This window comes from Fulmarus glacialis, unplaced genomic scaffold (assembly GCF_000690835.1).
Source record: "Fulmarus glacialis isolate BGI_N327 unplaced genomic scaffold, ASM69083v1 scaffold6984, whole genome shotgun sequence".
NCBI classification, from domain to species: Eukaryota; Metazoa; Chordata; class Aves; order Procellariiformes; family Procellariidae; genus Fulmarus; species Fulmarus glacialis.
In genome coordinates, this window is record NW_009206015.1 from 83,298 (window position 1) to 99,160 (window position 15,863).

The following is a 15,863-nucleotide window of genomic DNA, read 5'->3' on the forward strand; positions in this document are numbered from 1 at the left end:
CAGTTGGTTACCTCTGTGGTTTCACATCTGACCCACCGTTTCCTTTTACAGTGGCTTGTTTGTTTGTGAATCACCAGGGAACTGCGAGTTGGCCAAGCAGGAGCTCCCACAGCCGTAGGTTGTGACACCTCCCTCGCTCCGGCCAGTGTCCTGCAGGAAGTGAGAAAAAGCTGTAACCGTACCGTCTCAAGTTAAAATTTCTGACAGCGTAGCTCGTGTTGTCCAAAGAAACCATTTGTGGGGACTCGATGCTAGAAACCGATATTCTTACAGAATGTGCCCTTTCAAAAAGAGAAGGGGGAGATTGAGTGGCACATGCACAGAGCCCTGTGTGTCCTCAGCCCTTAGGAGCTCCACCAAAGGCAGGGCTATGTGGCCGGCCCTGGCTATGTGGCAGTTTTGAAGAGAAACCAGCAATGAGCATCACACCAGTGTTACCAGCAAAAAACCCGAGTGCTTTCCTTTCATGTCGCGGTGTTTCAAAATGTTGTCTGGCCAGTGGTGTGAACTGTGAATGCGTATAACGTACCATAAAACCTAGTAGTTTCCTGGATTAGACCAATTAGTGTTTGTTTAGATAATTCAGGGCTTGAACGACTTCCTCTCCGGAAGCCCCGAGACTGAAGTGCTAAGGCGGCACACCTCGGCTGAGCTGCCTGTGCCTTTGCTCTGAAAGGCTTGCAGAAGATAATCACAACTTCACAAATACGGGTGAATTGCGGATCGCGTCTTACAAGAGGAAGCGTTATTCACAGCACTTCTCAGTTATTAAGTGATTGGAATTACAGCCTTGATTTCATGTGCCTATTCTGTGATGATACCTGAATTTGAAGCCCAGAATTTGAACTTCACCCAGCTCTGTGAAGTCTTTAGGGGTTGCGGAGGTGGGGAGGGGATATACTATTTTATTTTATGTTTTCATTTGCAATTTTTTTAGTATGTTCCGTATTTCCAAATAAAATGGTCTATAATAGGCCAGTAGCATTTACCTGATACACTTTCCTTTGTGAGTAGGTATCTGCTGCTGCTGAGGAAGAGCTGGGTGGGTTCTGTTAGGTCCCTGAAAAGGGCTTTTCACATTAAACCTCTCAAATATGAAGCAAAGCAATCTTGTCTATAAAGAGTTATTCCAGTCTTAAGGAAATAACTTCAAGAACAAATGAGCCTTGGACATCTGTTTTGCTTTTTTTTTTCTTTCCACTACAATTTCCATACTAGAAAAGCACACACATGGCTGTGCATATGTTGTTTAATCTCTTAATTGTAATTATGATCAAAAAATGAGGAAGGAAGTCTATGACGAGGAGAGCAAGGCACAGGGGGAGTTAGGATATGGGATAGACCGATATCCTTGACTTTTTCTTCAGGGAATAGATGTCATCTGTCATTCCCCCTAGCCTGGAAAAGATTATATCAAAGGGATATGCTTCCTCCATAATGATGAGGTCACCTTTTCTGCTCCTCGGGAGCTGAAGATGGTGAAAGAAGTAGTTTCCTTCCCTCAAAAGCCTGGCAAATAAGTTCTAGCAAACAGCAAAAACAAGGAGGTGGGAAAAAGATACCCAAGGGAATCCAGACATGCTCTGTCATAGCTGTGGCTATTTGAATTGCTGGGATATGTGGATTTGTCCTTTCTTTAAAAATTGGTTGTGTTTGTTCTTATGCCTTCTTTGGCAGTTTCAGGTGGCTGTTTCCCCTCAAGTAAGATGCAGGAATGTGCAGAACAATAAAAAAAGGTTACTTGGCCGAGCTTCAGGTTAAATACCTGCACTTGACTACTCAGCTGTTCAAATAAAGTTAGTTTAGTTTCTCCCAATATATAGTCTTGTAAGTTCAGTCTCAATAGATTTTATTTGATTTGAAGTATTATCTTCAGTGGGGGAAAACCAAATTTTTTATTATTATTTTGCAGGTGGCTTCAGGTGAATGCAATGAAGACACTGAGGTTTACAACATTACCCTTAGTACTGGGGATGAGCTCACTTTAATGGGGCAAGCAGAAATCCTTTATGCAAAATCTTCTAAGGAGAAGTCACGACTCAACACCATCTTCAAAAAAATTGGGAAACTTAATTCAATTAGTAAGCTAGGCAGGGGCAAAATGCCCTGCCTCATCTGCATGAACCACAGGACCAACGAAAGCATCAGTCTCCCTTTCCAGTGTAAGGGCAAGTTTAGCACCCGCAGCCCGTTGGAGGTGCAGATGCAAGAAGGTGAGCACACGATTCGCAATATAGTAGAAAAAACCAGGCTGCCCGTTAACGTGACTGTGCCGAGTCCTACACCAAGAAACCCTTATGACCTGCATTTTATCCGTGAAGGGCACAGGTACAAGTTTGTCAACATTCAAACCAAAACTGTGGTGGTTTGTTGTGTGCTTCGTGGCAACAAAATTATTCCTATGCATTTTCCCTTGCACTTGACGCTTCCGAAATTTACTCTCCCCGACAGTCTGGTGAAGGGGGAGCTGTGGCATGAATCCCTCATCCAGCACTGGTTTAATATATGCCAGGAACAGTTTGACATAGATGAGTATTCCCGTGCCGTGCGAGATGTGAAAACTGACTGGAACGAAGACTGCAAGAGCCCGAAGAAGAGCCGATGCACGGGGCACAGCCATGTACCGAACTCCCTCAGCTACGCGCGGGATGAACTTACGCAGTCCTTCCACCGGCTTTCGGTGTGCGTCTATGGAAACAACTTGCATGGGAACAGTGAAGTGAATCTCCACGGCTGTAGGGACTTGTGTAACGAGTGGGCCCTGTTCTCTCATGATGCTCTTCAGTACCAGGAGTCTGGTGACAGTAGCAGCGATTACCTTTTCCCTGAAGTTAGCGAAGAATCGATGTTTCTGCCTACAAAACCAGAACTTCCTTACGAAGAGCTGTGGTTGGACCAAGGGTCTGGAAAGGCTGGTGACCAGCCTCTCACTCGCTCGCTAAGTGAGAAGAACAAATGTGACAACTACAGAGGGTCTTTCCGATCAAAGTGTGGTACCGCATCTCTTCCTGTGCCTGCGACTGTCGGAGCAACCACAAAGTCTTCAGATGTTTCCCTACCTCCACCTCCAGTGCCTCCCAAATCAGAAGCAGTAAGTCAGGGTTATCTGTGTGTTGGTTTGTTTCTTTTTTTTAGCTCGTGAAGAGTGTGCTTGGGGGTTTTTTTAGGGAAGACTTGGAGGGGGACGCCCATGGAGGGCAAGGAAACGGTGAGACTTTGTGAGATGTGCAACTTCAACTAGTTTCCTACCAAGTGTAAGTCATGTTCTAAAAATCACCAGAGTATATTTAATATAACTGATCTAGTAGCTTAATCCTGATACTTTCAGGTGATATTCATTGGGGTTTTTTTTGCTCCCACAAACAAGGTCTAAGAATTGCTAGGTCACTTCCTTCCCTTGCTTTCCACATCATCTCTCCACGTGGCCTCTATGTTTTCTCATATTTTCTGTGGCCAAAGCATGTGGGGCATGACCCCACTTGGAGCTGCCTCAGATCACCTTAGTGTGTGCATCTTCAGTTAACAGGCCCTGATAATGAGGACAGCTAGAATTTTCATGGATTTGAAGTGTTTGTTAATGGGAGATTGTCTTCTCTGTTACGAGTCTGTGGCAGATTTTGAAGAATGTTAAGTGTCATTGACCTCAAGGAAACTTTACCAAACTGGACCTGAACTAATCTCTCTGTACTGCTTATTGAAAGAAAACGTGTTTAAATAGGAACTCTGCAGAGTTGATAAATGAGCCTTCTAGAGGACTCAATTATAAACAGAGCATGTTTCCTGTCCTAGGGTTTCTAATGAAAACTCATGGGATGAATCACTTCTCCAAACCTGAAATGTCATGGAGACTTCAGAGGCAAAAGTACAAATATGTTTTATCAACAGGAGCTTATATGGACTGGGTGGAAAATCCAACCATTACATGGTCTCTTGACATTATTTTTTAAAAAACATGAAGGAAAAAAGAAAACTTTCCCCAGGACAGAAGTGTCTAGGAATCTTTAGCAAAATTTAAATGATGCATACTTATGGCACATGAATCTTGACAGATACTATAATTTAACAAATTAGGTTTTCAGGGTTTTTGCTGGAGTTTAAATAAAGAAAATACTGTTCCATTTGCAAGTCCAATAATATTTTCAAGAGCATGGCTGCACAGTAAGCTGAGACTAATCTAAGACCAAACTACAGCAAACCATGGTGATCCCATCCCTTTCCTATTCCCATCTTACAGTTCCCATCTTACAGGCCATCTACAGCGTTGGCCGTAGCTTTCCATCATGAGCCAGGTGACAATTTGGTTGAAGGCTGAGTTGTATTTATTTGTGCTGGTTGTATTTATTTCTGCTGCAGCGGATTGCTGTGGGGATCCTCCCGGCCAGGCTGTGCAGCTGCTGGGGAGGTGCGGTGAGGAGAGGGGAGGAGAAGGCCAGTGCAGGCACGAAATGCACAACTGCAGCCCTTTGACCGTGCCGCCAAAGCTTTCCCAAAAAGCAGCCGCAGCAGCTTCAGCAAAGACAGGAAAGTCAAGACATTACGTCTTCTTAGCAAAGAGTGTTTATGTGTAATGCCTAAGTGCAGGAACCCAAGAGCACTTCCTTGCCTCCGAGGTCAGGTACACACTGACACTTTGTCCAGACTCTTTTGGACAAGTGCCCAGCAGCACCATATCGGGATGAGGTTCCCTGGCAGCCTATGCTGATGTAAACTGGCGTGGGGCTGGTCCCACCCTCCTCCTCCTCCTTCTCTTTTCCCAGCCACATGGTCCTGGCTCCTCTTTTGTGCTAGCTCTGGCACTCCTGCGCCTGGGCAGGCAGCCAGGTCTGGATCTGGAAAATGATTAGTTTCCTGCGGATTTCTGAGCTGAACTGCTTCAGCGCGGGGTCAAAGCAGCGCTGGAGCCAGCGCCGAGGAGCGGGTGGGAGGGCGAGGGGGCGGTGGAGAAGGAAGGCTGCCCCCGCAGTTGGGTGAGGGCAGCCCTCCTGGCAGGGGGCTGCCAGCCCCCCGGGTCATGCCCAAGGCGTGGGTGTCTCACCTCCTGCCTGAGGCGTAGGCGGTGGGATGCTGGGAGGGCTGCGGAGCACCTGGACAGTGTCGGTGTGGGCCCTCACGCCTGGGGGAACCTCGTGGCGTAGCGACTCCCTTATGCGGGCAGCAGGGTGACGTTTGGGATAACCACGTATGTTGCCTTTTAAGGTCACTTTGAAAAGTGTGCGATTGTGTCATGTATGTCTTACATTACTGAGGTAATGTGTGAGCGCTGTCAGCAATTTCGGTATTGCTTTCTAGCTGTGCAGGAGAACTAATTTCTGCTAAAGATATTAGCTTGCATTTAGAGGTGGGCAGGGGGTGTAACCCCGTAAGAAATAAAACAAAATAAAAAAAACTGCATCTGTGGATGATAATAATGTAGGCTCGGTTTTGTGGCTTCCTGGAACAGCTTTGGAATGAGTATCAGTGATCTACCGAATTCATCAGTGGGCTGGGGCCAAGGAGATGTTTGTATGGCTTCCATGTAGGGTATTTATAGAATAAGTAGATCTCAGGAGCTGCTGATGAACATGCGGTTTAGTCATCACTCCCTCTAGAATGATATTCCATAACGTTTCTGTATAAAAGGCTGGCTGGCAATTGTATTTTTGCATGCACTAAATTTAAAATGTGTGTACAGGCGCTGTTTGTAGGAGAGAGAAAAGGACATTCGGGTGTTTCAGAAGCTGTTCTGGTTTTCTTCTCACTGGCAGGATGAAGCATTCTGATATAGAATGCTTATTTTCTAAATACCTTTCAGAAAATCAAAGTAGCGTGAAGGCAGAAGGGGGGTGGGAAATGACCTCTGAATTAAGGCCTGCAAATCAGAAATTGCTTCAGTCCCCAAATGCTAATTTGCATAAAATCAGAGGTGGTTTTCCTGATTGATTTAAAGCATGTCCCCAATGGAGTTCGGGGCTCCCGTCGGCAAGGAGTGTTGAACCGCTTTGCGTTACGCTCACCGTCATGCCAGTGACGGGGTGGGCTTTATCCAGGCGGCCTCAGAAGCGGTCACTGCGACGGGGACCAGCGATGCCCAGATTCAGGAGTGACACCCCAGGGCTCAGGGGGTGCTGGCGGGGCTTGGGCTGGCACCAAGGAAAAGGAGCAGAGGTCTTAAAATCCACCTCACGCCATCGGAAAGGGGTCACCATCCCCCCGTCACGGGAAGGAGCGCTGCAGCATGGGAGGAATCAGACATTCAGTGCAAATGCACTTTATCTGTATCTGGCAGCCGCGTGGCATCTAGTGCTTCTGGGCGAAAGAGTATTTCCTTGTAACAGCAGCAGCAGCAGCCATCGCAGTCATCGTGTTGTGCCGCGGCTGTTCCCCGCCTCTCCCGCATGTATTTCATTGCTGTTCGCTTGGATCTAGTGAGGGTAGCTCTCCTCTGAGGTTTCCCCTTGCTCTCATCAGTTTAATCTGCAAGATCTCTCTTTTTTTTATTCCCCTCCTGGCTTTCCTGACGGCTGTGTCTGGCAACTGTAATCGCGGTCTTGTGACAGGGACCAACTGGGACTGCAAACCGGTATTATTTATGGCCTCGTTCTGATCTGCAATCTAGGTCAGCAAGGGAGCTTGGCATAGTTTGTTATGCCAGCACCTTTGAATGCCGGCAGTCTTCCCAGGAAGGAATCCCTTTGACCGTCTGCTGTGCTCCAAGAGCTCCCCTGAATGGTCTCTCTAACCCCATGGGTTTGTATTCAATAGCATGCAGTATTAACGTTGCCTAGTCTGACTTGGGGAAAAAAAAACTTGGGCATCCTTGGGGCACAGCACTAAAATGGTTGAAGAGTTTTATGCCTGAATTCAACAACAAACATGAATAAAACTGATTTTTTTTTTTTTTTTTTTTAAAAAAAGCAGAAGAACCCTTAGAGCAAGATTTATTTCAGTGTTTTATGCTGTTGGGCATTTCCTGTAATTTTGACTTGTTTTGAATTAGGGAAAAAATGTACTACAATGTCCTAGTCCCCAATTTTCCATTTCACAGAAGTACTAAATGGGTTGTTGCATTTTGAAAGCACTGAAGTGGATTGCAAAAGGTTCCACATTTATTTTGTTTTTAAATAAATTAAATCACTTTAATTGCTAATTATGTGTTGCAGAACTGCTAAGATAACTTTTAGTTCTTCAGTGTTGTTAAATTTAAAAGTAAACTATAACTTTCAAACACAAAGAGAATTTCCCTTTTTTGGTGCATGTAAGACTGCTTCAGACAAGGAGAACATAGAGGTCTCCTCCTGCCCAGGGAGAGGTGGTGAGTCCTTAAAAATCTTGCCTAATTCTCAGTAGCCTTGCTCGTCTCTAGCCTTATTAAATAAAGTTGCTCTCCCAAATATGTACTGATGAGATTAAGGTCTCAATTCCATCATTTTTTCTATGGGGATGGATCCTGATACTTTGCTCCTACCTAGGCAGACCAAACTAAATTTCAGATAAGCAGTGCTATAGTCATGTGTTTTAAGCGGCAAAGTTGGCTGGCTGCAACAAGTAGACCTATTGTCTCGGTGCATTATTTGAACAGGCTCTTCTGCCCACACCTTTCAACTTGTACGTTTTGTAGTTAACCTTAATCCTGGACTGCTTCAGCAGCTACAGAAGGACTGAAGCTCCAGGTTTGAATCCCAGCATCTGGTAAATATGAGATACATGTACTCTTCCTGGGGGAGGAAGGCTGGGAATTATCCTAGAGCTGGATGGATGAGTATCACTGGTGAAGTAAGTCGGGAAACATCAAAGTCTGTTGAGATCTTTTCATTACCTAAGATTGGTTTATTACATCTAAATAAACAACATTAATGAAGTTTAAGCCTAATGAATTGCTCCTTACAAAATGTAAAATATCTGGAACAGTCTGTCTGATTTTGTATGTTACTGGAAGGTTCTTTTACATCGTTCAATTGCTGCCAGTTTTTAAATGAGTGGATATCAAACTACTGAAAAGCACTCTAAAAAGATTGCTTGCTACCAGCTCTACTGGTAGCAAGGCGTTCTTTTGGACTTCTTTATGACAGCCACATACTGTCGCAAATGTATGTACTTAGCATCATTTTTCTCTTCTCCTCCCTTTTTAATTATTTCCTTTCACAGAATAAGGCAGAACCAGATGTGTTTCATGTGTTCGAGAGTGCTGTTGCCCAGATTTTCTCACTGCTTACTTACATGTTCTTCTTTTGTACAGGTAAAAGAGGAATGCAGGCTCCTGAATGCTCCCCCCGTCCCACCACGGAGTTCAAAGCCGTCCTCCACCAGTCCTTCCATCCCTCCTCGTACAGTCAAACCTGCACGACAGCAGACCCGCTCTCCTAGCCCTACTCTGTCCTACTACTCTTCGGGACTGCACAACATGTATGTGTTTGAGCTGTGAGAGACCCGTGCTAGCACTTTTTGAGAAAGTTAAATTTAGCAGTATTCTTTTTGAAGGCGCTTGTTTATAAAGACACGGTACTGTGTCAGAGTTGCTGACTTTTTGTGAAATGGCCTAACCTGTCAAGTTATTTTTACAGATTCAGGAGGAAGTGAAGAGGAAGCAGAAACTATGTTTTACTAGATAGGACACAGCAATTTATATTAAATACCTGCCCATATTGCTATAGGTAATCTCATTGTAAGGTGGCACAGGCTGTCTAAGTGGAAAATCCCATACAGTTCTGTATAATTCTTGAAAGGCTTGAGTCTTCAAACCAGAACATCTCAAAGCTAGTTTTCGGGTGGGATTTCAGTGCTAAATGCATGCAGTGCAGCCAGCTCTCATAAGTGGGAGCACAAAAAGAGTGTGGTAATCCAGAAATGTGTTGTGCCAACTATATGGGAACCTACGGGGTGGGTGTGATGGAGAACAGAGAGGCCAGCAGACACCACTGAGCGCAAAGTGAGGTGTAGCGGAAGAGGGCCAGACAGCTTCCAGATCAAACCCACTTCAGCACAAACCTAGCCCACAAACTGGAAAATCCACTCAGGTTAGTTGAAAGTTGACAGTAGATTTTGAATTATATGGCTGCATACCTTTTTTTAGCAATGCAGTGTTCTTCCTTTGGCTTTAAAAAGTGTATACACCTTTTGAAGTCTCACCTCTTTTTTGACTTGAATGTCTTGTTGCCATTATTTTTGGTATCTATTCAATGGCAAGATACTACCTGTCTGGATATTACAAATTGATCAGAAACGCCACTGAAATCATTTCAGCCCAGATGCAATTGGTGTAATAACTTAGGCTGGAATTGCCTTTCTAAGCCATACTGCACATTTGCAACTTAGTGTTGTGTATCTGGCAATGATCAGTCTAGATCAAGGCTGCTCATTTGTTTTTATGAAAGCCTGTTGGGTAGTTCTGTCAAGGTCTACTCCACAGGAGGCACAAGACCTCCCAGCATCTGAGGCCCACCAAATGCTGCTTTCTCTCTTTGTAGCTAAGAATACATCTGCCTCCCAAGAAACCAGGAAAACAGTGAGAAGTGAAGTTTCTCAGGAATGCAGGTGGTATTATTTGCCTCCAACTTCACAATATTTGCATGAAATTCATGTCCAGCTTGGGTCCAGACCAGATATCTCCATCTTGGTAGAATTGACCTACTGCCACAGAGGAAGCTGCTAGAAAATTGGCAATGTGTAGAATAACCAGATTGCTGGTGAAGTTGCTTTTCAAGTCTTGCCATTTTTATCAGTCATCTTATTTTCTGGATCGTTTCTGCAGCCAATATTTTAACCATAAACAAAACCAATACGATTTATCCTTATCTGCCTATAAAAATGCCTGATGTCTGACTTCAGCTGTATTTGAGGTTTCTCTTGCATCCTTTGGCAGTGAGTCCCAGTGAGCTAATTTTGATGGAGGAAGAATAAGGAAGCACTTTGAAAATGTTACTTTATCAGTTTTCAGTAACTCCATTAATCTTTTAAATTATTAGATGTTCCCATTTCTAATGTTGAATTAGAGAACAGAAACAGGATCAATCAATTTAATTCCTCTGTATGGTTAGTGGTTTACAACACCTCACTGACTGTCTTCTCTAAATTGAACAGCCCGATGGCTAGATTTGTGAAAAATGCTTTGCACTGTCTACGTTGCAGCAGTTGGCCTTTAAACAGCCAGAAATGACGAGTTGACAGTGTATCCTTGTTGAGGAGAAAAAAAAAAAATCTGCTATTGTAAACATCCAACTGCTTTAACTTGCAGACTTGTATTCATGACATAAACAGGAAAAACGAATAGTTTGGAGGGCATGGAGTGGAGGGCGAGGGATGGTTAGACAGAGAGGGAAACTGCATCTCTTTGGGCTGAGTTTTATAACTAATTTTCCAATTATACCGATTAGAGCTGCTTTTATGCATCTGCACTTTGTGTTTGAGCTGGGCATGTCCAGGTTGGCTTCCTTTCTGACTCACTGTACGCGCACGGGGAACTATTTTTTGTGTCAATCCATTCAAAACTATGCTGGTTTTTTGAGAGCTGCTGCCCTCCTCAAACGGTTTTCACTGAGCTGTCACAGAATGACTACGTAGTTTCTTTCTTGAGTAGTTATTTTCCAGAAGAGAGAGGTGAGTAATTAAAACAATTATTTCAACTCTTGGTTTCCCTGTGTTTTGTTAGGTAAGGATTTTATAAATCTGCAAATTGTTTTTCCAGCGTTCTGGCTTAATTGGCCAGAATTCCAGAGATCAACTCAATCCTTCAGACTTTCTAAAAGAAAGTGGCATAAAAGCAACAAACGTTTGCTTTTGATAACAGATTGCATGCTTTTGTTGGTGTCTCTGTCTCTCAGGAACACCTGGATATAAACTATCAGTTCCCTCTGACAGGCTGAGCTTAGTTTACCACCTGGAAGTAGGTCAGGGTAACTTTCTTTAGGTGCCTCTGAAAAGCACGTGTTTCTCGTCATAGCTTTTTAAGGATATGGACACACAATTGTTTGTTACTGTTGCATAAGCTTAAAGCCTGATACTTCAGCACATACAGCTAGGTCTGCTTACCCTTCCAGGTAAAACCCTTCCTTTGGCAGTAAGCATTAACTTACTCTGTGTTATTGTACTGTGCACTGCTGCAGTTTTTGCACCAGTAACCAGTGGGGAAGGATCCTGTGCACATGCAAGTGCTGTAACAAATGAAAGTGGCTCCAAAGGGGCTTTTGGTCATCTCTTGTGTCAGTCAAGCTTGGGTCTAGTGCAATGGTCACCTGCCCCTGTTACGAGCTTTTGCATACCATGACACATCTGTGGTATATAAATATAAAATACAGGATTAGAACATTTTCTAGTATATGTGAGGCTGTTCCTTTTGCATGGTGGTGTCCCTCAGGAATTTGACAGTGGAAAAACTGAGTATTTGGGAGATGATACAGAACCGAATTGAGACATCTACTTTTTTATGAGCTTGAAAAACCAAGCCGTGAGGCTTTTGGGTATATCAGCATCTTGTCAGGCTTGTAGAAGGAGTAAAAGAACTGACAGTGCATTATTCAAACATGTTGTTAATTCAAATCTGAAAAGTTCTGCTGGAGGAAAGAAGATTCTTTCCTTGTGACAGCCACACTCTGACCCTGTCAGATGATTTATGAATTTATTCAAATGCCACATTTTTTCATACTAACGACATCCTTTCTGCTTTGTTCCTTAAGCAATGTCACAGAGAGCGACAACACCAACCCAACTGAGAGCACACCTGTTTCCTGCTACCCTTGTAACATGATGAAAACCGAATCCAAAGAGCCTGAGAGCACGATGCCTTTGGGAAGCCCCTCAACTGAAGCTCTGCCTTTGAGGTTATCTTGGCCAAACCATTTTTCAGGAACTGCTGAAGGCCTGAATAGAAGTGATTTCCTACTCGATCCGAGCAGGAGCTACAGTTACCCCAGACAGAAGACTCCAGGTACGCCAAAGAGAAACTGTCCAGCACCTTTGACTTTTGACTCGGATGGGTGTGAGCTGCCGGCGGGATACTCCCCGCTGACCCCAGCAGAGTTCACAAACACCATCTCTAGCTGTCCAAAGTCGGCAAGTTACTCTCTAGACTGCACTGATGAGAAAACTCTGGGAGTCAGCAACACAAAGCAGAGCCATTCATGTCCTGCCTTACCTCCTCGGGCACCGAAGTCAAGTGAAGAGAAGACAGTTACAGACATGTGTCCCTTGCCGCTGAAAATAGATGGTGCCGAGGAGGAGTCGAAAACTGGTTCTCCAGACCTCTTGGAAGATCAGTATCTCCTAAAAAAGGGCATACAGGATACATTCTCTGTGTCTTACCCCTTCTCGTCTCCCCTCCACCTCCAGTTAGCACCAAGATCTTGTGGGGACGGCTCTCCCTGGCAGCCACCCACGGACCTTTCTGGACTCTCGATAGAGGAAGTGTCTAAATCGCTGAGGTTTATTGGTCTGTCAGAAGATGTCATATCGTTTTTTGTTACGGAGAAGATAGATGGCAATTTACTGGTTCAGCTTACGGAAGAAATCCTGTCAGAAGACTTTAAGCTAAGCAAATTGCAGGTTAAGAAAATACTACAGTTCATTAACGGCTGGCGGCCCAAGATGTGATGCCGACTAGTTATTAGTGAAACTGTACGAGATGTGCTTGATGCACTTCAGCTAATACATCACTTCCTGTTTTTTGCACTAAAAGCCCTTCCTGTAAATAGTAGTAGAAAAATTCTTACTATGCAGATAAACATTTTTGAGTGGTGAATGGATTTTTTTTTTTTTGTATGTCAATAACAAAGTAGAGAATCTGCAGAGGTGTGCCTTGTGCATCCCTGAACGTTCAACAGCTGCTAAAAACTGGACACTAAGGGAACTTTTACTCCGTAGTCTGTTAAGACTTAGTCGTATTTATTACTGAACAATTTGATGCTGAAAGACACACACCAATCCAGTTTACAGTTTTGCGTTAACTGCAAAAAAAATGTATTTCTTATGGGATTATTTCTGTTCAAATAATATTTGGCAACATGCTGTGACTTTCTTCCGTTTCTGTTAACAAAAAGCATGTTCAGATATACAAAAACATCTTTTTGACACTACATCTGAAAATGTTAAGAATTGCTGTAAAGTGCCACTAATACACTATTCTTGCAGCATATTTTAATTAACACTATCTTCCTGACTACCTGTAATGTGGATACATTTTCCATGTTACTTTGAGCAAAAAGAGTTAAATGTTTTTAAAACGAGCCTTGCTTAGCTCATTGCCCAGAGGGGAGGGAGAAGGGGGATTTTGCTACTGAGCCGCTCTGCCCTGGCCAATTAAAAGTTTATGACCTGTAGATTTCAAAAGTTGCTTTTGTAGTCGGATGGCTGCAGTAAGTAGCATGACTTCTGGTCATGCAGCTTTCTCATGGGAAAGGCGGTTCAGTGCACAGAGTCTTCTCTCGGCAGATCCTGCCTGCCGCAGTAGCCTGCTAGCACAGCCCTTGCAATAGCCTTGCTCTGGCGAAAGGCAACCCCTTGTATTTCCTTTGCTGCTGTTACGATCATCTGAAAATGTGCTCGATGTGCTATCCTATTCCCGCGGTCGGATCTGTGTGGGAAGGTGATAGTACTCCTGTAGGATGCCTTTGAAATAAAGCATGAGCGAGGTGGGAACAGGAACAGCACATGGTAAGAAGGGGCCAAGTGAGGATTTGGACCATGCCTTGGGAAATGCTTGTGATGTTTAAGTTCACCTGTCGTGTTTGCAGTGGGCTAGGAGGATGTGGGTGTCAAAGTGGGAGGGACTGTAGCATCGTAAGATGTGCTAATTCAGTTGCCCAGCTGCAAAAACTCACTGCAATAGATGTCACATGGAAGTAGCAGTCAAAAGGGAGCACAGAGATGGGAAGGGGACATTAGGCTGCCCCTGGAGACCTTTCAAATTTAACTGCTCAGAAGGCTAGAAATAAGATTAACTTTTGATAGTTCATCGCTGATTTCCTGTGCTTGGCAGAGCTCTCCGAAATGTGTCTAAATAACCCCAGGATCCTCTGCTTTCGTAGTACTGAATGCAAGGATTTGTGGAGGTCCTCAGGAAACAGTCTGTGGTGTCCATCCTCAGCAACTGTGCATGCCCAGGATCCTGAGGTGGCCAGAACCAGGGATGCTGGAGCAGCTTTACCTTCACCTGCTGCTGAGCAGAGCCCTGGCCAGGGTGACACATCACCTGCCTTTCTTACCTTTTTGAAGTACAAAAAAATCTCTCTTTTTCCATTGTAGGGCACGTAGTGGAAGCATCAAGAAGAAATACAGAGGAGGGACAAAAATGAGAGGCTGTTTTGTCTGTTTTCTCAACCATATTGACTCATTAAAAAGAATTTATTTGCAAATGGAGTTTTCTGTGTCTGGGCAAATTTCATGTTATTTCTCCATGCCGAAGCCAAGATGTATCATTTGTCTTGCAATAATGCAAACCACCAGTTCCCAACCAGAGAGCAAAGCCCGATTGATGTGGGTACTAGAAAGCAGTGAGCCAAAAAATACCCAATAGAAAAACCCCAAGAGTTCATAATCCTACTCTTTTTCTTAATGTATTGACTTTTAGCAACAGATCAATAGCTTTCTCCGGATGCATTTTAATTAGCGTCCTAAAATATTTTAGCTGCAAGTAAGATTAAATCAAATTCAAGTACTGTTCAGATGTATATGCTTGTTGGTGGGCATGGCATATGCAAGTTGAAGTCAATTGCATTTTAACCCTTGCTATGTCAAATGAGCGTTCAAATTTGAAAGGGCCAAATTTTAAATGTCAGGTACTTCTCTTTGTTTTGCTTGTCTTGTTAAGTCCAGGTAAAAACAGGAAAATCTCGCTCTCAAAAAAAAAAAAAAAAGAAGAGGAGATGGCAGTCTTCATAATATTAACATTAAGTATTTCAAGTGCCCGCAGGATATTAACATCCCTGAGAAAATAGTGTTGTTTGACTATGGCTGGGTACCTATTCTGTTATCTTTGTTTACCTGCTTGGAATGTTTTTTCTTGCAAGCAGCCTGGTGGAATTTGCATTCATGAGTGTGCTGCATTAACATCATATGTGCATAGACCAAAATACAACTGGCCTGTTGAAAGGCCCAGAAATGTGCGATGATTTCAGAAGCAGATCCTGTGTGCAAAACTACAGCTAAAACCTATAATTGCAAACTTGCTATTGATGTCCTTCCAGTTGTCTTGTTCTGGCTTGGCACCACTTACTTATTTTCATGCATAACATGTTAGCATTTGACCTTTTCTTTTGCTCTTAGCAGCTCGTCACCTTAATTTTCCAAGCCTTTTTTAGCAATTTAGGTGTTCCTAACCTTTGTGTTGTGTGAATTGTATGACTGCAGTGTCGAGCCACCTGCTGTGATGCCCAAGCTGGACTGAAGCGTCTGCTCTGGTGAATCAGGAGAGGGATAAGCAAACCTCATAGCTGGAGTGTGGTGGCTCAGCCTCTCCACCGCTCCGCAGGTAGCCAGGCTATGGCAGCACTGATGCCCATGGGTTCTAATTTATCTGCTTTCCTCTTGAGCTTCGTTGCCGCAGTGTTAGGGGGTCAGGACCGTCTTGGGCACTATAGAAGGCAGTCTGAACAGGTCAGACCAATGTGAACGCGTCGGTCTCACGGGAAGTCCCTGGCAGTAAAGGGATGGTGGCACCTTTGGAATGGGGCAGGAGCCATGGAGAGGATTCGTCAGGCCTTAGCAGAGAACCACGCATCTCTTTGGAAGGATGGGGTGTGAAACCTGGAGACTGAAATCTGTAAAAGGTTACAAAATGCTGCACTGCTTTTTGTACTTCGAGGTGGAGGGTTACTTTAATGTTCCCACTGTGATTAGGAAGTGTCTGAAAGCTCTGGGAAATATCCCTGTGATATGAACTTTTTACCAGCTGACGT

At 44.0% G+C, this 15,863-nt stretch overlaps 1 protein-coding gene across 1 annotated transcript in view; it reads left to right on the top strand.

Annotated features, from left to right (window-relative positions):
• GAREM (GRB2 associated, regulator of MAPK1) overlaps positions 1 to 12,561 on the top strand; it is an 85,344-nt gene extending 72,783 nt beyond the window's left edge. Inside the window, exons 4-6 of the mRNA XM_009575588.1 lie at positions 1,913 to 3,091; positions 8,216 to 8,382; positions 11,649 to 12,561. Coding sequence (XP_009573883.1) covers positions 1,913 to 3,091; positions 8,216 to 8,382; positions 11,649 to 12,561 — 2,259 coding nt within the window. The remainder of the gene's footprint in view (positions 1 to 1,912; positions 3,092 to 8,215; positions 8,383 to 11,648) is intronic.
• Positions 12,562 to 15,863: the final 3,302 nt, after the last annotated feature.